This window comes from Pagrus major, chromosome 10 (genome assembly GCF_040436345.1).
Source record: "Pagrus major chromosome 10, Pma_NU_1.0".
In the NCBI taxonomy this organism is placed as follows: Eukaryota; Metazoa; Chordata; class Actinopteri; order Spariformes; family Sparidae; genus Pagrus; species Pagrus major.
Genome location: NC_133224.1, coordinates 23,139,407 through 23,161,835, shown reverse-complemented (window position 1 = coordinate 23,161,835; position 22,429 = coordinate 23,139,407). Strand labels below are relative to the sequence as shown.

General features: G+C 39.2%; 1 protein-coding gene across 3 annotated transcripts in view; it reads left to right on the top strand.

Annotated features, from left to right (window-relative positions):
- The first annotated feature begins 3,177 nt into the window (after positions 1–3,177).
- LOC141003160 (ELAV-like protein 2) overlaps positions 3,178–22,429 on the top strand; it is a 30,754-nt gene continuing 11,502 nt past the window's right edge. For 2 of the 3 annotated variants that reach the window (XM_073474443.1, XM_073474441.1), the window contains exons 1-3: positions 3,178–3,263; positions 15,959–16,049; positions 17,173–17,416. In XM_073474443.1, the coding sequence (XP_073330544.1) occupies positions 15,978–16,049; positions 17,173–17,416 (316 nt within the window). In that variant the 5' untranslated portion in view covers positions 3,178–3,263; positions 15,959–15,977. The remainder of the gene's footprint in view (positions 3,264–15,958; positions 16,050–17,172; positions 17,417–22,429) is intronic. The other variant, XM_073474442.1, reaches the window with a different exon arrangement.

Here is a 22,429-nt window from a genome sequence, read left to right as displayed (position 1 = left end):
TGAACGGGCATTATGTTATGGCTTCCAGGCCTCCTATTGCTTCCTGTTTTGCTGTGGTTGTGCCAAAGGTTAACGTGGGGCCTGTTCAGAAACTGAAACCAGCACACTCCCTTCTTTCTATTAGAATATGGAGCATATTCCTGTTTTTCCTGTGTTTCATTTTGTAGTTTTTTTCAATCTTAGGGACCCCGGTGTGCTCATTTCTCCAGCCAGGATCTCTGATTTGAGACTAGAGTAGTATCACATGAGGTTTCTCATTATTTGTGTAATGATTAAATGTGTTTCTATGGATAACTTTTCACACACTCCTTTAATGGCCTTTTTCCCCAATGAGTAAAGTGTGTTTAAAAGATGTAGCATGCATATGTGGATAATGTATAAGACGCCACAGCCTGGTCCTGTTGTGTTAAAGCTTTCCTGCAGACAGCCTCTTTGCTGTCTCTTTTTTGCTACTAACCGGCTTTATATGTTTGAAACAGCATCGATCTGCCTTTTTCACTCCTAACTGTTGCTCCACCCAAAAAGATGTGCAACGGGATAAGCCTGCGACCGCTCCCGCTCCTGCTGGATGGAGAAAGCGTGCGTCGTGCTCACGCTGCTGTTAGACATCACACAAAAAAAAGCGCTCAAAAGGGCGTTTTTCCTATTGTTTAAACAAACAAACAAACAAAAAAAAACGTGCCAGGGGAGCCCGAACTGACGCCCACGCTTGTGTTCCGAGCCGATAGGTTTGAGTATCGAGGGCTGATCATTGACTGAGCGTGTGTGTGAGGCAGACGGTGGGAAGAAAAAGCAGCGTGTGGGCTGCTCCGCTGCTGCCGCTGCTGCCGCTGCTGTAGCGGCGGAGAGGGAACTGTCCGTGGTGCTGAAGCGACAAAGAAAAACGGAATCAGATGTGTTGTCCCTTCAGATGATGATGTGAGAGGGCTGAGGGGGGGAAAGAGAGGTTGTTTTTTTGCTTTGTTTTTATGGGAATAAAGCAGATGAGTGATCCCTAACGTAGTCCGATACGGTCAGATCTTTTCTGTCCTTTCTCTTGGATGATGATGGTGACAGTGTGGTGATGTGGTGTTTAAAAAAAATAAATAAATAAATAAAAAAAAAAACCCGCTCTGTAGCCGTGGTGTTATTCCCGCCCGCTGCACCGTGCGTGTCTCGGCGAGGCGATGTTTGACTTCAAATGCCATATTTAGGAGAAAAAATCGCTTGATCGCTTTGAGTGACTGCGTCGGCGACGAATGGCGTCGCGCGATTTGGGAGGGAGGAGGGGGGGCGCGCTCGAGCTCCCAGACGAGGGAGCGCGCGCGGGGCCAATGGCAGCGCAGAGCTCGTGTGTGCATAAGCGGTGGAGGGGAGCTACTCCGGGTATACTTCCGCGTCCGATGCGTGTTCGTGTGTAGGTTGAATGGATGAAACGGAGAGAGCGGAGAGGTATAGGCATGCTGTGATACGGCCCTATATATTCGCCGGCAGGACTATCTTCCTTTTAAAGACAACCTCCTCCTCGCATTGGTTTCCACTCAGTGATGTCGCGTATTTGTGTGGCGCACCTGTAAAGAGCGAGACAGGCAGAAGCCGGCTTTTTTAATTATTTGATTCCTTTTATTTCTTCTGTTCCGTTTTTTTTTTCCTTTTGTTTCATGCATTTGCTGAAAGGAACTCATTTCTGTGTTTTGATTTAATAAATATTTCATTTCCTCCATTTTATCTTGTTTGTGTTGGCTTTTTATGTTTCCAAGTTTGAACTAAAGAGAGCGGAATCCATCATTTTACAAGCTATTGGTGTGCCAGGTGTTTTTCATTCAGAGATTGTTTGCCCTAAAGGACGTCCATAACTTTCATTTGTAGAAACGGTAAGATATTTTTTACACATTTGCTCATTCACCTCAGACATTTTGAACATCGAGATTTTTTAACCTGTGTCCATCCTAGAGCAGACCATGCATCCACTGTGTAGTCTCAGGCTTATCTTTCTTGCATGTGAACGCGATGGGGAAGTCACCGTGATGCATTCATGTTTCCACTGACGGCTGATGATTTTTTTTTTCTTCTTCTCCCCACAACTCTGAATTGCGGTGCCTTGGCAATATTACACGACAGGATGAGGAAGGCTACATGTGCTCCGTTCAGATATCGTCCCAGGGTCTCAGACATGGACGGACGGATTTATTGCTCCAGTGTGTAGAAATATAGGCCTTTGGCAGAGTGCTGAAACGTGGGATCCGCATAGTAGTCGCTTATTTCACCGCATCTTAAGTGAAAACGTTATCATGTTGGAAATATTAGACCACCAGCACTGTTCTTGTATGCAGAATTTTACATTAGGGAATTAAATAATAGCTTCAGTGAGCAAATGAGCCAAATTTACTTGATTTTTTTGGTGATCTGAGCTGTTTTTATCAATATGAAAACTTGCATTTTTGTGGGATATAAATTTAAAAACATGGCCACATATAAATGTGACTCAAACCAACTAGCTTTTTATCAGCCTATATGGCTGAAGATTCAGCGTAACTCTCTTAAAAAGCATCCCTGCTATATAGGTTAAGTGCAGCCTGTGTGTTGCACTACTTGGAGTTGCTGGATGATATTCTGTAAGTTCTGCTGTCGTGGGCATGCTTGGATGGAAATGCTGAATTTTAAATGCAGGTGTAAATTGTAAATTCTTGAAAAACCACTCTGGATTTGCATCCTAATCTTTTTTTTCCACGCAAGAAGCAACTTATAATTCTCATTTTATTAGGATTTGATCTTTTTATAGGCTACTTGTGTTCAAGCATATGTCTGTTTTGTAGGCGCACAAAAAGTGACAGTGGGGTCAGTCATCCGAAATAGAAATAGCAATGCTTATTCATTCTCTTAACCTCTGCCAAATTCTCCTCAAATCTCGAATTTTGCCGGGGTGTCCCTAAACACCCCCAAGGATCGTCGTGACACCCTTGACGCCGCTTTGGGGGCCACAGCTCCGGCAGTGTCACTGTTGTGTGTTTTCCCTTTGCGTTGACAGTTTTCTAGAAAAAGGCACCCAAGGCTGGGTAGCATGAAGCAGAAGTACACCTGCAGCAAATCAATCAGCTAATCGTGTATTTCCGGGTTATAGACCGGGTCCTCGCTGATTGGCCGAGGCTCTGATTAGTTTACTTAGGGTGGCCTCGTTCCCGCCACCGCCCCCTTTTTCAACTGCGCATAGACTGCGACCGAAAGTTTGATATCTGCAGACTTTACATCAATAAATACCCGCTACGCCGACTCAACACCTCAAGGTAAGACACCACGGTGGAACAGTGTGAAAATATTAACTGCCGAAAGCAACTGTACTGAAAAAAAGTCCAACGAAAAAAGGGCATTTAATGAACTAACGTAGCTAGCAAGGTCGCGCAAACGAGCAGCACGCAGAACTTCACTGGAATTATTCGTGTTTTTAACGTGGCGTGACGTTGCACAATGTTTTATAGTGTTTAGCTAGCCAAATTAATAGTTGCTGTAATAGCGAGCACAGGCGCAAAAAAAACGTGTTTGTTAGCTAACACGCAAAATTACGCGTTTGTGATGAGAATTGAGCTGCATGAGCTGAATTTCAGACACGCCACAGCCGAAAGGACGCTGGCTGTTGTCTAATGGCCGTGCTCGCTGAAGTCTTTGCTTTTGGCAATTGTCCAAACCGCGTTTGGCTCGGACAACCACGCCGCTTGCTGGTGCAGCCTTAGCTAAGACTAGCATGAAGGTGCAGTTTTAATAAAAGCACATTTTTGGCGATTTAGCATTTGCGTGGTAGCATAATTTGGACTCTGAGTGGCAGGTTGGTCTTGTTGACCGCAGTAGCACAGGTGTCTCTGATGAATCAATTAAGCAAGGCTGCTCTCTGAACGCTCCCCCTTCATCCACCTCCCGCTGTAGCTCACCTAATTAGAAAGGCCTCATTTAAAGACGGACTACCTTTTTAAACTCAGCTAGTTTCAAGTCACCTTTACCTGTTTTCCACGGGGTTACAGAAACAATAAATACATGCATGCTCTAATGTAGCAGGTGTGCTTTTTGTGGCACTATCTTACACCGTTTATATTGTTTCCAAAAAGTTAAGACTACAAAATCAGTATTTATTTAGAATGTGTATGTAGTTCAGTCATCCATTACAGAGACAGCAGTCTTAATTTATCGCCTGATATCATGATGCTGTTTTGGGTTAAACCAACTCCAGGTAAAGGAGCAGGTGAATTGTAATTTCAGTGCTCAAAGGCTTCACAGACAGCTGCTAGACTGTAATCTGTTGTATAAACAAAAGCATACTCTTCTCTAGTTTGCATTTTGTCATGCTTATGAACGCATTATATGGCCTTGAATATTAAGCATGAATATGTTGAAGCCACAGGCATCTCGAGTTATAGCTGGCAGTCTGCGGTGAGTAATCTTCAGTCGGTGGGTCATGAAAAGATTGCATATCGTCGAGCCAGCAGCTAAGAGCCTGACCAGTTAATTTACCAGGAGGCTTGCCAACACGCAGGACATCTGTGGTCCTGTGGGTGCAGGGGGACAGTCCAGAAAAATGACACGGGGTGCTTTTAGAGGGTGTGATACATTCGGTATTCTTGAGTTTGAAGAGGATTAATAAGTAAGACATTTACACTTTTAGTGTTTTCTTTACATTTATTTGAAAAAATCTCAATATTGATTGTACGCTATGTAACCAGTAAGAAAGGGCTCGTAGGGCAGATAAAGTAGAATATCATTATTAGATTAGAAATGCAGTATTTGTTGCTAATAAAGTAGTTGGCTGGGTCTGATCAACTAATTAAATACTACTTTTAGTCATATATATGTATTTCTTTATCAAGCTATTTTGCTATTGGTATAAGAGCATGAGAAGATTTTAATTCAAAATAAGTATCATTACAGAGCTCATGACACGTTCAGCTTTATTATAGATGATAGATGCCCACATGTTCCTATTTCTATATGGATATGTTCTGTTTTCAGGCATTTTCCCTCCTCAGTGTTCATGCAGCCTGAACAATTTCTTCAGCCTCTGTGCTGCTCCTGAGAGGGACAAGAGATAAGAGCGGTTGTCTTAATGTATTATTGAGCCCCCACGTTTGCCTTTCTAAATAAAGGCTGCTGACAGAGTGACTAAAATGCAGGACAGTGAGTGAACTTCCAAAGGCCACATCACTGTGCTCTGTACAGCAATGTGTGTTGCTGTCAGAACTGGGTTAGTATACAGTGGGTGGCTTTAGCAAAAAAGCAATTTTTGTCCCCATTGTCCTTCTAAAATGTCCATCCCATCCCCCTTTCTTCTCTCGCGGCCTCCCTCTACACTCCCAACGCTGCAGCTGATCCAGTCTGGTCTCTGTGGATACTGCACAGGACTATTTTCATTTGGTCCTTATTGTGTGTTGGCCACAGGGTGGCCCTGCCTCTGCATGTGTGGGTCATTACTGGAGCTCAGCGATGCAGTGTTCTTGACCCTGTCGCTGCATCACAGCAGCTTTTATAGATCACCACATCTCATGCTCTGTATAGGTGTTATGTGCTGAGTGTTGATTAGTGTAATTTGGCTGTATTAGTGTGTAGGCCTATGGTGGCGAGAAGCAGAGGTAGTGTGAATATACCATGTGGTATCTAAACAATCCAGACATTTCTTTTTTATTTTAGATCATTGCATTGAAGCTCATAGAAAATGTAAACCCAGATTTACAATTTGGTGCTTGACTGCTAAATTGCCAAAAATCCAAGTAACTACTTTTTGAGGTTAATAGTTTAATAGTCACTTGAAATGTCAAAACTTCTGTGATGAACCTGGTTCTAAATAATCAGTTTCTTAGTTTTAAGCACTCTGACTTTTAAGTTTTAAAAGGTATCAAAAGGTTTGTTTTCTTTCAAGCTGTTTGGTATCGGTGTTGAATATTAAGTCCAGGTTTTAGCATCACGCTGTCAGCCGTTTTTTTTTTTTTATAACATATGGCCCACACACCTTTTCTTTTTTTTTTTTTTGGATGAAAGCAGATGTGGCAGTATCTGAAAATCAGTGCCTGCTATAGGTTCGACTCTCAATCCAATATTTGGTAATGTTACTTTTTGACTATTACCATTAGTATATTGTCTGAGTCCATAGATTTGACATCAGTGTATTAAGTACTTACCAGAGGACCTCTGAGTCAACACGAATCATAATTAATAGTGTTGGAAGAAGTAGTTAATTTGACCATAGCAGGCTCAGATTTATTTCAGTTACTTTTTAATGAAGTAAAGGAATACTGTGTTAACAGCGAAAATATGAAGAGCATTATTTTACACAAGCAATGGCATGTGGATATTTTTACATTGGTTCTCTAACAGCATCAAGCCAGGAAGAATAAAAATGCCTCTGGTCAAAATTTCAGAACAAGTCAATATTGATGAACATGTGTTTCTGTCTCTTGAGCAATGGAAAACTACCCAACTGAATTTTATTTCAGGCGGACTCTGTAGTAAATGTTTTTTTTTTCCTACTAACATATCTGGATTATTCCTTTCTCCAGTAGTGTTGGTAAGAAATCGTACATTTTTACTTCGGAGGCAGACTGCCAATCATAACTCGACATTGCATCACTTTTTAGTATTATTCTGACTGGCGCTGGTGTGAGAGAGCTGCTGCATAACTACCCCGCTCTCAGCCCCATACCCACTGTAGATTGGCTCCTTCAGGACAAACTTTATCAAAGTACTGAGCGTGAGTCTGTGTTGATAGATTTCTTTAAATGTTAATCTGCAAACAAAGCTGTCTTGCTTGTAGGAATGGTAGAGGGAATGTACTATTGAAAACACTGAGCATGTATTTAAGGACTTCTGAGCAACACAGCGTCTAAAATACAGGAGTGGTCCATCCAGCATGTGATGGAAATGATGTTCTTAACATTGTTTGCTTAAATATTAACATATTAAAAAAAAATTAAGTTATAAAAGGGTATATTTTAGATGCACCAGGGACAAGTACATGGAAATCTAAAAGGGAGATAGGTTAAGATGTACAGATGTTTGGTAAAGCTTAACATCCTGGGGCCATCCTCCCCAGCACTGCCATCACATTACTCTTTATTTTTCTCATCAAGGTACAAGTATTACTGTATTACAGCATTGGATGTTCTTTCTTCATTTGTCCTTGTACACGTCATTGTGTGGGTAGACTAGTCACATCTGTGTTTTCAGCTGGGATATTTTGAACTGTTACTTGTGGGCTTTTAGTTTTCAAGGACAGTTTAAGTTCTTTATTTGTCATATGCACAGCAACAGTAAAGCAGTTGTTGGCAATGAAATTCGTCTCTCTAAATGAGTAAATGAGAGATGAGAAAAATGAAAATCCAAGTCCAAGACATAAATGGGGGTTCTCGTTAATATATAGAAATAAAATGGAATATATAAAATGAATACAGTAGAGGTACTGTGTGTGGTAGTGATGAACAGGTGATGCACAGAGACGTATATACTGTGATTGATGGTTTAATAGCTTGTAAATGTGTCTGAACTGTGACATGTGCAGGCATAAACAGGCAATATAAGTGTATGTACACATATACATACAAACATAAGGTAAAGTGTACCAGTGCAATGCAAGTAATGAGCTTGAGAGCTGAAGAGACAGACCGTGCATGTCTGTGTGTGCACTCCGGAGTTCTTCACTCTGCAGCTTGTCACGCATACTTGGTCAATTTAATCCTCTGAGGAGCTCGTAGCAGAGATTCGTGCCTCCTCACTTTAAGTGCTAAGTGTCACATCAGAACATGCTGATCTCACTGTTGGCTTCAGGTCCAACTTAAAGAACTTCTGCAGTTACTCAGATCTGTAGATGGCTTTCTTTTAAAAATTTATTTAATTATTTATGTATGGAAAAATGGAAAAACTTTATTCTACTGCATTTCCCTTCCCTTCATCCCATTGTTTTGATCCCATTAAAGGTCTAAATGAAATTACTGATACAATATGTTTTATGTAATCTAGAGGCCAGCTACTGTAAAATATACACCATTTGTTACATATTCTATATCACAAATATTTGATAAATAGATTTTAGGTATCATTGCACAAAATGTGTGCATATTGGAATGTTTTACTTCCTAATATTGGCATCGGCATCCGCCCCAAAAATCCAGTATCAATCAGGCACTAATAATCTGAAGAAAACAGGCCTTTTCCACCAATGCATACTCAAAATAATCATTTTGTGCAATATAACTGGCAATGTTTTTAAAATATAATTCGGTGTGCTCATACTAGAGGAGGAAAACATAAAATCACTATCAGTGTGCAGGCTCAGATATCTGCTGTGCAAGAGTGATAACAGAGTTTAGTGTACTTTGTTGCTGCCTGCCCTTAGTTTAAATCTTTAAAAGAAATCAAACTAAATTTAAAAACTAATACTTGCAAGTATGACAGTCATGTTTGTCAACTTAGAGTATATTGTTTGATGGCCTTTACTGAAGCTTCTGTTACTTGAAACTAAAATGGCAGTCTAATATATCAAGTCGCAGTTGCTATTTAAAATACATAATTTGTGTTGAATTTTATTGTAGAGCTAATGGAGTTTTGGTATAGTTTCTATGGTACATTTATCATACATGTCTATTCCCAGGTACTTGTGCATCAGGAGAGTTTTACAACTGAATGAGATTAGTGCTGCAACCAGTGATTGTTTTCATATGGATTCATTTGTTGATAATTTTTATGATTAGTCAAAAGTGTAGAACTTAGAACTGCTTAATTTATCCAATTAACACAGAGTTCAAAGTTGATGTTTTTTTACTTGCCCCTATACAAATTGTTTTATTTATCAGTGGTAATCAAATAACTAAAGTTAGTTGTGATGTTAAATATTTAAGTAAATAAATCAGAACAAAGACAGTGTGTTACAGATGCGACCAACAGACATTCTTGCATACACAAAATATTAACTTCTCTTATCAGGATGAGCTTCAGCTCATAAAGGTCTTTTTCCGCCACCATTTTCTCGTGAATGCCCGCTCAGTACTGCACATGTGCGACTCTCAATAGGGATAAGAAAGAAGTGAGATGGCTCACTCCTTAGCTACTTCCATCATTTTACTTGTCCCAGGCAATTTTCATTGTTGCGCTCTGTTTGCAGGTCAAACCCTGAATATATTCAGTTAATGAAGTAAAAGAAAAGTATAAAATGCACACATTTGAGGACCTGGATTGATCATCCATCCAGTTTCCAGGAGGAGTCTCCAGGAGAGTGGATGGATGATCAATAAATTGACTAATTAGTTTAGCTCTGAACAGGATTCAGGTATGAAATGTTATCAGCGTGTGATTGATTCCATATCAGTTAATTTACAGCTGTACTTCAAGAGAGTTTGATCAGCGGTGAAATCTTGCTTTCAAACACCCACTCAAAGTCACTTTTCCATGTAATTAATTAGCACAATCAGTGAGCTGCAAAAGCAGAGCCAGCACCACCAGCTTCAGAGGTTGTAGGATGATGTGTGGCTTAGGCACAAACGTATAGTAACTGCATGTAAAGTTATCGCTCAGCCATGTCATTAGTTTCTTCTTTATGCATATTGTCATTGTGACGGTATGGATAACTTTTAGCTTGTGTTTAAGGTCAAAAGTGTTTTGTGTTTGCTTTGGAAATCTCTGCATTCTCTTCATAGTAACACTGCGTGCAGAGGCTTCTCTCCCCCTTGTGAGCAGGCTGTGGGATCTGAGAGTACCAATAACTAAACACGCTACACTTTAATGAGTCCTAAAAGGCAGCCCGCTCAGTCGGGTAAAAGTGTGGAGGTGGATGGGTTTATCTTAGCAATGATGGGGAAACAAAAAAAGAACCTCGTGGTCTTTATCTGGGGCTGGTTTCTGACGAAAACTGTGAGGCAAGGCCTCCAGGGAAACGAGCAGCACCGCACTCAAATGCCTGCACTAAAAGAAGGCTGCTGGCTGGCTGCACGCAGTGAAAGCCTTGACTGAAATTTTTGGGGAGCGGCGTCTTGCCAAGCCTTCTCTTCCAAGTGTTTATCTAATGAAATATTTCTGCCTTGTGGCACTATCTCAAGCGGGACAATAGCCAATGTTTGTGCTTTGTACTTAGAATAAAAGGTGAAACATATGAAATGAAGATTGAAGGAAGTCATTTTTCCTCAACAATATGTTCTCCTGTGGCCTGCTTTTCTCTCTGTTACTCTGCACGTGGGGGAGGCTGCTTGTGGAGCCGATAACTGCTTAGGATTGCATTTTTTGGCATGTGAGAAACATTGGCTGAATATCTCTTAGGTTTTTGAAATGTCTGTCTTTGTGCCCATTTTGTCGCGTTAACAAAACCACTAAAAGTTAACATGTGAAAGCATTACTTACATTTTACAGTCACCCAGTGGTTTTATACTTTGAGACAAATAACAGATGGAAAGAGCAGCAGGGGTGTTCAGTTGACCTGTAAAGTTCAAGCCCCCATCTGTGCACGACTGGGATGCTTGCAGTGTATTTGGTGTAGATGTTGACTGTACTTGCTTCAATTAGTGTTGCTTTAATCAGTTGAAGTTGGAAACTGATGAGCAATCTTTGATTTGATATGATTGGTATTGTTTTTGCTGCACTTGCAGAATATTAATAGGGAGTAACCTGGGGCTGTCTGGAGTAGAGCAAGTATGATAATTCAGAAGTATGCGGTTTATGATGCCACAGACAAGTTCATTGTAGTATACCAAGTATATCATTGCCTGCGGCCTTCTAGCCTTCACCTGTAGTGGAAAGAGTACACGCAGCAGTTTGTTTACTACTACACTACTATCAGTATTCTCTATATGGAGCAAGTTTTATCTCCTCTTCTGGTTTCCACCATGGGACTTTATTTCATAAAAAAATATATATGGTGGTTAGTGGCGAGAGACTTATAGTTTTTTGATACAGTTTGAATTGTGTCCTGAATTACACATATGATGTTTGACATTTTAAAAGATCATTTTGTAAGTCAAAGTTACAATTTATCTTGAAGACACTAAAGTACCATTAGGTTTTGTGTGAACTATGTCGTCTTGCACAATATACACACACAACAACATGGCTGCCACCTTGGCACAGAGAGTATTCAAAAAGGTGAAAATCACAATCAAAAGTGTGGCTATATTGACTCGTGCAGTTATACGAAAGGAGAGTTTTGTTACTAACTAATATACTCATCGACTCTACAAGATTTAATAATGTGTATGTGCACATCAGCATCTGTAGTCGGCCAAACAGAGAGAATAGGATATGAGAATATGGATAAAATCCTCTATTGTGTGATGTGATTTTATTAGTGTTTATATGGGTTAAAGACATATTCCGGTTCCGAGGTATACCGTGATATAAATCCCCAAAATACACCATAAAACTATAACATTGTCTGGCAATTTAATTCAGGGAATCATATCTCCTGAGCATGAGAGAGCAACAGCATGGTAGAAGTTGTGTTTATACCTCGATGTGTTGCAGCAATTAACACTTGTAGTCGGCGGCTGTCCATCTAATGTTTCTAGTTCACTGCCTTAGCTCCTTTTACCTTCTCTTTGCATGTTGAAAAGAGAAGTCTAAGCGCCTTGCTGGCAAGGTTTTGATGCTTGCCATTATTTGTACATCTTGCAATTGCTTTTCAAAACACAAGCTACATAGGCTTCACAGGAGATTGGGTAACACGTGAGGATGGTAAAGCAATGTAAAGATGCAGGTATCTGTAGTTATCTCAGCTTGCTTTTATTAAAGCTGATTTGCGTAATGCCTACTAGCATACTTCTCACTGGCCTTGGACAATAGATTGTCCTTGTTGAGACTTTGAATGTTGCCATAATATTCTCTTGTTTGTCTTCCACGTGGCGATCATATACACTCATCAGGGGTCATTGTTCCTGCTAGTGAATGAAATGTATTTGTGGTAATGGGTCATGCGGGCTGAAGCTGTTTGCTGTATGGCTCTAGTTTCTATTTTTGCATGGGTTATGTAGTCAGTGTGGTTTGACCTTGGTTTAGGGACAGGCCAGTGAATCAAGTGAGTCATGTATTTGCACTTGAGCACTGCAACACTGGCAATGCGGTCTGTCTACAGTACATAAAGAAGCCTGAAAACAGTGACGGTAAAGATGGATTTATTTCTTGAAACGGATGTAAAACTAGAAAAACTCCATGTACATTACACAGAAATGTCTCCCCAACACCCAAGTAATGTTGGTCTGAATGTTCAACTTTCACAGTATAGATTAGTTATTGGACTTTTCAGTCATCTTCACATTTTATTAGTGTAGTAAAACGGCTCCTGTAGAGCGTCATTGTGCCAGTTTTATCATTTTCATTTTGAATGGCTCCAGAAATCATTTTCTGTGTTTTAAAATGTCAAAAATAAAGACAAATGCACGACTTAAAATTGCATTTTTGTCAGACCGTCAGTTAAAAAAGATATTAAATTAACAGTATGAATCACAAGAGCAGCAAATCTCATTGTCAAGTTTAGTTATATGCCCTAACACAGAACAAGTCAGTCAGTAGGCACAGTTACTGTAAAGCAGCAAGCTGTTAAGGCAGTTGCAGTGTATTTTCATGGGTGCACCGAGGAATATGTGCATTACACCAATTTACACATGGCTTCTGATCTGCCACATATCGGCCAACACTGAAATAAGCATATTGTCAGCAACAGCAACAATGTTTGATTCAGACAAGGATGCACTGTTGTGAGAAGGTTCTCACACAGGCACTTGAATACAACTGCATGGAGATTCGTTCTTGTTACTAGCTTGATATGGATGATGAGATAAGTGAACATGTCTAACAGAGTAGTCATCCATTGATCGACTTGTGCATTCAGATTTGACTGAGGAAAAACAAACTGCTTGAAACGCTTTTACAAATGACAAATTATAACCTGTGTCTGACAAGATTGCAATTTTCCATGGCTAAATGTGCAAAGTGGATGCTTTGCGTCAGACTTACAGGCTTAAGAAAAACTGTGCTTCAAATGAGGATGGACAGAAATTATCGATGATCCAAATTTTAGGTCCCATAATAATATCTATCTGCCAATACATATTATTTCAGCCATTTTTGGGACCCTTGGAGAGAATTTGAAATTAAAAACAAGCTATTGGCAACATGTAATGATGATGCACGCAAACCCTTCTGTTCTTTACAGTCCTGATTAGTCTGCTCTGTGCTCAGGCGCAGGCATATTTTCCCTATTGATGTTGATGTTCCCTATTTGTTCTATGTAGTCTAATTATGCTCTTAGCAGTGTTATTTATCTTGATATTTACATCTTTTTGCTCTAAGTACATTTTTAGTCAAGCTATCACAGTGGACTCTAATCACACACACTCACAGTACACCTCCAGTTTTTCACACTTGGATAAGCTGAGGTCGTAATTATTTTCAACTTGAATCAGAATCCAGAGCGGATCTACAGCTGTTTGATCCGACTGACACCGAGCTGTTTGCTGCAATTTGTCAGTGCACGTGCATTTATGTATATGATGATGCATGGCACAACCAATCGCTGCATCTGACAGTGACAGCTGAGCTGTGACAGTGTCGTAACACAATTAACAGACCGAGAAATGCAGCAAATGAAGAAGCTGCTTGTTCAAAAACTCAAAGATGATCCTCTTCAATCATGACAGCTGCACTGACTTTATATATTCGAGATTCAAAATACGTCTAGGACTAAAATATTGTAGAAATAAATAAATAAATAAATAAAACGACTGAGGGAGGATGTGTGAAATCTCCAGTACACAGTATATGTTTATCGACACCTGCATATACTTCAAAGAACGTGCACAGAACAGTATATTTTACATAGTAGGCAAAAGGCAGTGCAATCAAGATGGCATAAAGAATCTCTTCTTCTGGCTTACTGAAATAATAAGGAAATATAAGATTTAATGTTTTTGATTTGTATATTATCCAGCTCTCTGTCTGAGTTTGGCTATGCACTTACTGTAGTTTGAGATGCTCTCCACTAAGAAATATTGATCAGGTTTATTGGGTTAAACCTGTCCATCTGACAGTTGCTGTGCAGTTTTTCATCACTTGAGTAGAGAAAATCCATTTGCATTTGAGTTATGGCAAGTTGACATTTTCACTGGATGCAACCAATACGGTGGAACAAATCATAAATAGGACACTTCGTGCTCAGTTATCTGTGCTGTATATCTGGATGGTTTTGAAAAGCATGCAGCCTAAAGATCCTCTATAATCAATAGTGAAACTTTAATTTACCAATACATAATGCACATGTGTAACAGTAGCATTAACATAATGTCTGTATAGGTATAATAGACTGAAGTGGTTGTTAAGCCACATAATAAGGAAATGAAAACTGTTTGGAACAAGCTGAATTGTGTTGTAGCGTTCATACTGCCTTTGCATATTTGTTTTCCTGACATTGCGGTGTTTGTCAGTTTATTTTGACAAGGGTTAACACAACATTGAAGGAGGTTTAGGCACAGGGTTTCACCCATGGATCCAATAAGGGAAAATATGGATACAGCATCAAAGGTCGAGCCCCGTATATTCCTATAAAACCTGCTCAGTGATGAATGAAGCCAAAAAAGTTTGACTTCCTGGGTGTAAAGTTACCTGAATCTTGCGCATAGATTCTGTATGGTGACCCCTAGAGTGTGCCTACTAGAGACTTCCAGTGGTCGTGCTCCTGACTTCCAGTTTAACCATCCACTGACACGAATGGAAATATAATTATTTAATGGTGTGGTCCTTTTGAGACTGTTCAAATGTCAGCAGACAGAATGAAAGAAATTCTGATCGTCATTTTGCAGGGGTTGTGATGCTAAAAAAAAATGTATCCAGCATTTCACAGCTGCTTCTTCGACAATGTAAGCTTGTGGGGAAAAGTCTTTAATTACATAATGACAATTTGGCCAGTATGTCAAACAAAGCTTCAAAGCTGTTCCTGGGGGGTTTTCACCCAGGAAATTGATCAACAGAGGTGATGAGCTTATAAACATGCAATCATTTCCTATGATGCTAGCAGAGGTGTTTGTCATTTCAGGCGAGGTGGGTTGCCTCCTCTCAAAAACCCTGTGAGAAACCTTTTTGTGAAGTGGACAAGTCAACCTGACCCACATTTTTAATTACAAAGTGGACAGCAATTCAAAATTATGATTTTAATTGTCAACTGTGGTCAATTTTGTACTTAACTATCGTGGACAATTAAATTTTTAAGAAAGTATAACAAATACCCTTTAATTGTTTGAATAGTAATGTCAACGTGATGAACTAGTTTTGATTTTTTTAAAAAAAAATGTTCTGTTAATTTTGCCTGTTTATTAGTAATTTGATACATGTTGAACTGGTGTAGCTTTTTACCTACTTTCACGGCCATTTAAGTTGGATATAAGCCTTAAGTTATTGCCTTTATTTGTGAACTCAGGCTTCTCATCTCATCATGATGATCTGAACCAGTTGTCAGTGGTTTGTTTTCAAAGTATGAGCATATTAAGACTTGTGGGAAACTTGTCGATAATTTCTATATGGATATTTGCAGTTCTGATGCTGTGAGAGCTGAAGTGCAGTATGTGTCAGCGTAACTTAAGCATCAGCTCTTTTGCTGGATGAGAGCAATCTGAGTGGACCAATTGATTTTTGCTTTCCAATTTCAGTGATCATCTTTGTGCAGCTTTCCCATTCATTTAACCAATTGCCATTCCTCATGCTTACTGTCAGTGTTGTTGTGGCCAGGTTTCTCTCTTGACTGAACACTCTACACTTCTCAGTTCTGCTGTTTGCTCCTTACTGAAGATGTATTGTGACTGAGTGAAACATTGCTTTTTGCTTCTCTCTGGTTTAAGCCAAACTGCATGGACAGCTAGTTCAAAAAAAAAAAAATAGCCTCCTCCTCCTCCCCCCAACAATGACATGTGATCACATCTGACTGTTGCTTTGTTCTTGTTGATCTAACATGAAGTACTTTTTGTGTCCACATTTTCAGACGGCAACTCCAAACTAACATGGCAGTCAGACTGTGCGATGTGGCTTCTCTGCTTAGAAGTGGTTCGTGGGCGCCTGAGCCTTGGACTGGGGTCTGTGGCACTTCTTTTTTTAAATCACTTGGCCAGAAGGCCTGCTTTTTGTCTGTGCTCAGGCCATACCAATGACATTAGCTCTCAGTCATATTTTTGATGCTCAAATCAAAATCATCATGTTTAATTTGGAATTTGGGCATTTTTGGGTTTTGTTTACGATAAGCTCGCTAATGTTTGACTGTATTGGTATGGTCTCAACCTGTCTGCTTCTGTCTACTGATATATTTATCTCCATAGAAAACTATATTAAATTATAGCTTTTTTGTCCTTTTGTGCACAAATTAGTCAAAATGTGATAGAAGAATATGCACAGTGGTGTGATTTTACTGATCAGCGCATGGTGAACGTGTTAATAAAGGATGACTCTTCATACATTAACTTGTTGCTGGTTGTCTTAACTGATTACCACATTGTTTAAGGCCTGTTGTCCGATGCTAGCATACTGATGGCTGCAGATTTGGTGCTGTTATAGGCTTTGCATATCTAGCTTATTTTGCCGAAATTAAATGTTTCACTTTGGTCGCCACATTTAACTTTGAAAGATATGTTTAAACATGCCACTTACCAACTTTAATACTGCTTTATCAATTGTTAAGCTTCTGACAGATTAATAGACCATCACATTGCTTTCTCAGTAGAAAGTCTCTTCTGTTTGCCCAGAAACAAAAGCAGCAATCATGAATAGTAGAGAAGGAATTCATTGTGCTTTTTTTTTTTTTTTTTTTTTTTTTTTTTTTGTTTAAAACAATTTAACTGTATTTACTTTCCCCATCTGTGGTAGTGATGTAAGATGTAACATTTTAGATATCTGTGCTAAAGGCACAATTTACATAAAACCTATCCCGACCTGTTCTGGGTAGACAAAGTATTGACCTTTACAGTTTTTAAAGAAGTTAACGACCTATAAGGTTCTGCTATGCTACACAGAAACAACTGCATGAAGAATTGACACAGCACTGTTACCTGCAAAAAACCTTTCTGATTTAAGTAGAAATCAACAGTTTACCACCAAAACAAATTTCAATGTGTGAAGAGTGTCCTTTTTAACTATGAGCTGCTTTTAGATTTGTTTAGTTTGATCTGCATGTGGTTTTGACTTGATTTTTCTCTGTCTCTTTAGCAGGTAATTGCTGCCATGGAAACACAGCTGTCCAATGGGCCAACTTGCAACAACACAAGCAACGGTCCCTCAACAATCTCAAACAACTGCTCCTCACCTGTAGAGTCAGGGAGCATAGAGGACAGTAAAACTAACTTGATAGTCAACTATCTGCCTCAGAACATGACCCAAGAGGAGCTGAAGAGTTTGTTTGGGAGCATCGGAGAAATTGAATCCTGTAAACTAGTGCGAGACAAAATAACAGGTAACACAACTGTTTTCATTGCTATGGCTGGTTAATAGCTCAGGCCCAACTGGTACTGTGTGCTCATTTTGCTATTAAATTGGCACATAATTGGATTCATAATTATTATAAAAAATAGATTTAAGTTGAAAATTGTAACATTAACGTTAAACCAAATAATGTATCAGTGGGGCCCTATGAGCAGTATTGTCCATGTCATAAGCTTGTCTGTTTATGCATGCACAGCATGTGATTTGCTCTTTGTATATTTGACATCTAGCATCATAAATTATGGACCGTCTTACCCCCAATAAATGCAGAGGCCTCTGTTTTGAAAGTCAGCCAATCATTTTGCATCTCATTATGGAGAATATCGGGCACTGTCTTTACATAGTAGCCATTATAAAACCCTCCAAGCAGCAGCATCAGGACTGATTTGAATTACTATTAATACTGCTTTAATATGTAGGATGATACTAGTGCCACAAGCAAAATGGCATTTCCAAAAAAAAATGCTAGGGAGGGTTTTCTACTCAAAGAGGGTATTTAACTATTGGAATTTCAATAGTGTCTTAAATTTAATCTCACTTTTACATTCCTTATATTTGAGCAGGTATCATTTCAGTTTTTATTAGGCGGAAAGTAGCTGACATCGCCTATGTGACATGAGCAGGTAGATGATGGCTGAGGCTGCTGGGTTCTTGGCTCTTGCTGTTTTGGTCAAGGTTACTGAGACCTTCCTCCATCTGCTTCTTATAATGCTGACTGATGGTCAGGGACATGAGCCTCTCAGGCCTTTTTAAGGATGTGTGCATGCGTCTCTTTCATTTGCATTTGGTTTCGAGAAATCAACCACTCGGCTGAATAGATCTCTTTCTGAGAAGCACTGTTGAACAAAGAGGCTAGAGCTTTAATAATTCTAGATTATCTCTATTCTGGGAGTCCAAGGTAGTCACCTCCATTAAATTAACATAGAAGCCACATCAGGCTTTGAATTATTAATAATGTTAAATATTTCACAATGCTTATGTATAGCTGACCGGTATTCACAGGTCTGTCCTTGCATGGTTGCTACTGGTAATAACAGCCTAAACTCTAAAAATGTTGTAAAGTGTAAAGAGTATGTTCGACTTTGTGCTTCTTAACCACACTATGCTGTCTGGTTTTAGGCTTTCACTAAAAAGCGTTTCTATCATAGATGCTCCATAAACAAAACTAGAGCTTTTATATTTTATGTCACTGGAAACAAATAGTAGCCGCGGAGGTTGGTGTATTTGTGGGCTCTCGCTATGTATTTACTGAATTTATACTTTTGTCACGCAGCAATGATGAAACTTGTCAAGTGTGTAGTCTTGCATGGAATAAATGCCCTTGTTTAGCCATGCATACAAGAAATGCATTTGATTGTTAATGTGTGAAATGGCTTGAGCTGAATTGACAAGTGATCCTTGTTTAAAATCGGTGTCGGACACAGTCTGCTTGGGTGATTGAACATAAACATGCTTGATAGGTTGCATATTTAGAGGAACAAGTGTGAACATAGCACTCTCACGTAATTTAAGTGCAAGAAACGGAATAAAACGGGTTGTTTGAAATCAGCCTGCCCCTGAGGCAATACCGCATGCCCCTATAAAGTGGGGCAGTAGAAATGTAGATTAAGATTCAGCAAGTAACATAACTGAACCTTTTTTCTTTTCTCTTTTTTTAACCAAGAAAACAATTTACTGCAGGCCCTCCAATGACTCACATTTTAAAAAGTAACACTTGAAATCAAGTTTTGATCTTTTAGTTGACCTGTAAATGAAGTAACATAAAAAAAGCTTATGAATAAACAAATGTAACAAAAGCGTGTGTTCCTCTATGGTGCTGTGTGTATGTCTGCGTGTTATTTTATAGACAGTTGATTTTAAAAATTGATTTAAAAGCAGAAAAAAAAGGTAATGAGTGGATCCAACCAGACTGCTTAACCTTGTAGACTTTCTCTCCTTTTTAATGTTGATTTAGATTTTGGCACCAGCTGGTTGTTTAATGGGCTTGTTTCTTTTACTGGTATATACATTTAGATGAGTTTGTAAAGTACATTAATGAGCTGCTAATTTTTTTTGAGACTAAAGACTAATATGTCTGGAAATCTAATGCATGTCTGACTAGACTATATTTTATCTGCATACAGGGCCACTGTTCTAAATGTTAGTGTATAGTTGGAATAGCTTGCGTTATGCACCTTTCTATAGTCATCTTCAGGGTTGTAAAATGGTCATGTACTCCTCAACCTCTAAAGAAGAAGAAAAAACTTGGAGGCAACTGCAAAAATGTAGTTTAATCACCAAAATTGAATAAAGACTAAAGGAGAGGAAAATAGAAATGATATGTTTGTTTTTGGTGTCAACAGCCATTTAATTGAACTACATCATAGTGTGTCTTCCTTTTCCTGATCAATCCAATCACAAATATATTTTAAGTCAGAATTATTTGCTACCAGGGACAGACATTAGTTTTTTTTTTTGTTTTTTTTTTTAAAAAAGAACCTTTCAAAAGTACCAGTGTCATTGTCTGCAATATCTGTTTCTCTAAGGGATGGTCCCATGCTACCTTAGATGGTGTAGTAATTGTTTGTCAGTAGTCTATTCGACTGGCTTATGCAGATATCCTGTTTTAGACAGTCACAGCTGTACAGTTGAATAAGACTGGCGCTTGATCTGTGTTTTTTATGTTTGTGTGTAGCGTTGCAGTCATGTTCAATCTCGTGTTTGAGCATTGGAAAGACGTACGCGTCTGTGAAAACGTGCATGTGTCATGTTAATTTCTAGTTTACACCTTTTACAAAATGGAGCAAGTAATGGAGAGTATAGAATTACACAAGTTGGACTTTGTTTTCAGGATGGGAGATTCTGTTCAATTGGATTAGGGGTGACAGTTGCACCAGCATCTTTAGTGAAACAAAGTGTGTAGATGGATGGGGTCTGCTCCAAAGGCTCTTAGCATCAGTGGTGATCTGATTAGCAGTAATTAGCCTTGTAAAAAACAAATTGCCTTTTTATTAAAGAAATACAAATGCAGCCAGCTGGAAAAGAGTGAGTTCTTAGCTCTCTGGCTGGCAGTAGATACTTGTCAAAGAGGACACCTCAGGGAGGCAAATTTCTTTTTAGGTAAATGTATAAGCTGCTCTGACATAGACAAATTCAAACTTCAAACAAAAAAATTGACTCCGGTTCCAGTGCTTGCTCTGAAGGAGTTGCTAAAGTTTCAGCATGCCCATTATTGCTTTGTGTGCTCGGCCAAATTTATTTAGCATGTGTCACAAACCAGTTTCGGTTGTGTTTGGTCACATTTGCAAATTTCAAGATTTACATATCTGCTTTTACATCCCAGGACTAAGAATTTTAAAGCGGGGGAACAATCCCTACTGTCGGACAGTAGTTTTTGACAATGCAGGCATTATAAGGCATCAATTTGTTCATACAAGCTGCAGTATGGATTGATTATGCTCATCTGCAGTATCTAAGCAGTGGGCTATTATAAAGAAAGCAGTTAAACTAGTATTTTAAATTATTTTTAGCTGATAAAAGCTTGAATTGGGGTGGGAAAAACTGACTTCAAACTCAGTTGGGAAGAAATTAGGCTCTTAATGTTATTCAAAGCCTCCAAGTCATTTCTCAGGAATGATGCTCTGATTTCAATTTCAGCTCTACATAAAACCCTATCCCCTCCAGACTGTGTTGCTTTTGTCTCTCCCTTGGCCCTGTGGCAATGGATTTAAGCCAGCCTACATCTGTGTACTGGTGCTACATCAGTTGTTAAGTAATCACCAGAGAGATGCATGCTTCCTCTTTGCTTTAAATGTTCTCGCCTTGGCTGCTGCTGCTGCAGCAGCAGCTTAGTCTTTGTGTCGTTTTCCTCCCACTATGGGCAGCACTAGTCTTGTACTAGAAGCCGGGTGCAGTTCTCAGCATGTCTCCTCGACTCCTTAATGACAACTGAAAGTAAGCAAGTTGTTCGTTATAGGAACATGTTTGCAGCGGATGTAGCGGATACACAGGAAGACATTACTATAAGGGCGTAGTGTGCCCACATACAGCGTGTACAGTAGAGCGAGGCGATGCAGGCAGTTTGCCCTCCAGGCTTAAGTAAAAGTGTCATTTCACCAGCACATTTCAAAGGCTCGGCATGTTTCTCCTGGCTATAACAGTCCCTGAGAAGGAAGGTGAAATTAAGTTTATGAACTTTACTTGATCACAGCAGAACAACCCATGAGAGCAGTGACTCATGGTGGTAAGCAAGTATGGATCGTTCAGGTCGTTTAGATGTTTAGTAATGCTTATTTAATAGCAATGGTGAAAGTAATATTTAACAGTGGGGGTTCTGTTTTGTAATTTCCTTTTTTATAAAAAAAAAACTTTGTATATTGTCACAGTGTCACATATACACAGATGAAATTGTAATTGCAGTTTGAATTTAATTTAAAAAAGAAAAGGGAACCTTTCTTACAGACACTGTCAATCATGTCTTGTGGTTAAATTACATTTTGGGGTATATAAAAATATTAACTCCATCTAATCTCATCTAAAGTTTTCGACAAAATTCAAGTTGCTTATGGACTGTATTAATATGCTGAAGCTGCTTGAGCTAGTGAACTTGACCGGCAGTGAAATTGCAGAGACCCAGCAGTGTGGGTGGAGGAAATTGAATTGCCTCTGTGCACATAAAGAGTGGGTGTCAATCTATTGTACATTTTAGAGATAAACTGTAGAGGGAGGGGGAACACATTGAGCCTCGGCTACTGCACTGTGTCAGAGATGAGTTGGTGTGAAAGCAGAGCCTGTCGTTTTTAATTTGAGATGCACTTGTCAAAGAGTTGGTTTGAGAATTTATTAAAGGTTGTAAGCCAAGTAGATGTTTGTTTGGAACTGGGCTTGTGACCTCCTGTTTTCTTCATGCTCTATCAAATAAGAAATAAACACCGACTGTTCATCTGTGTGTAGTATTACTGACTCTTTGGCATTGATGCCATTTACCAATAATTCATGAAAGGAA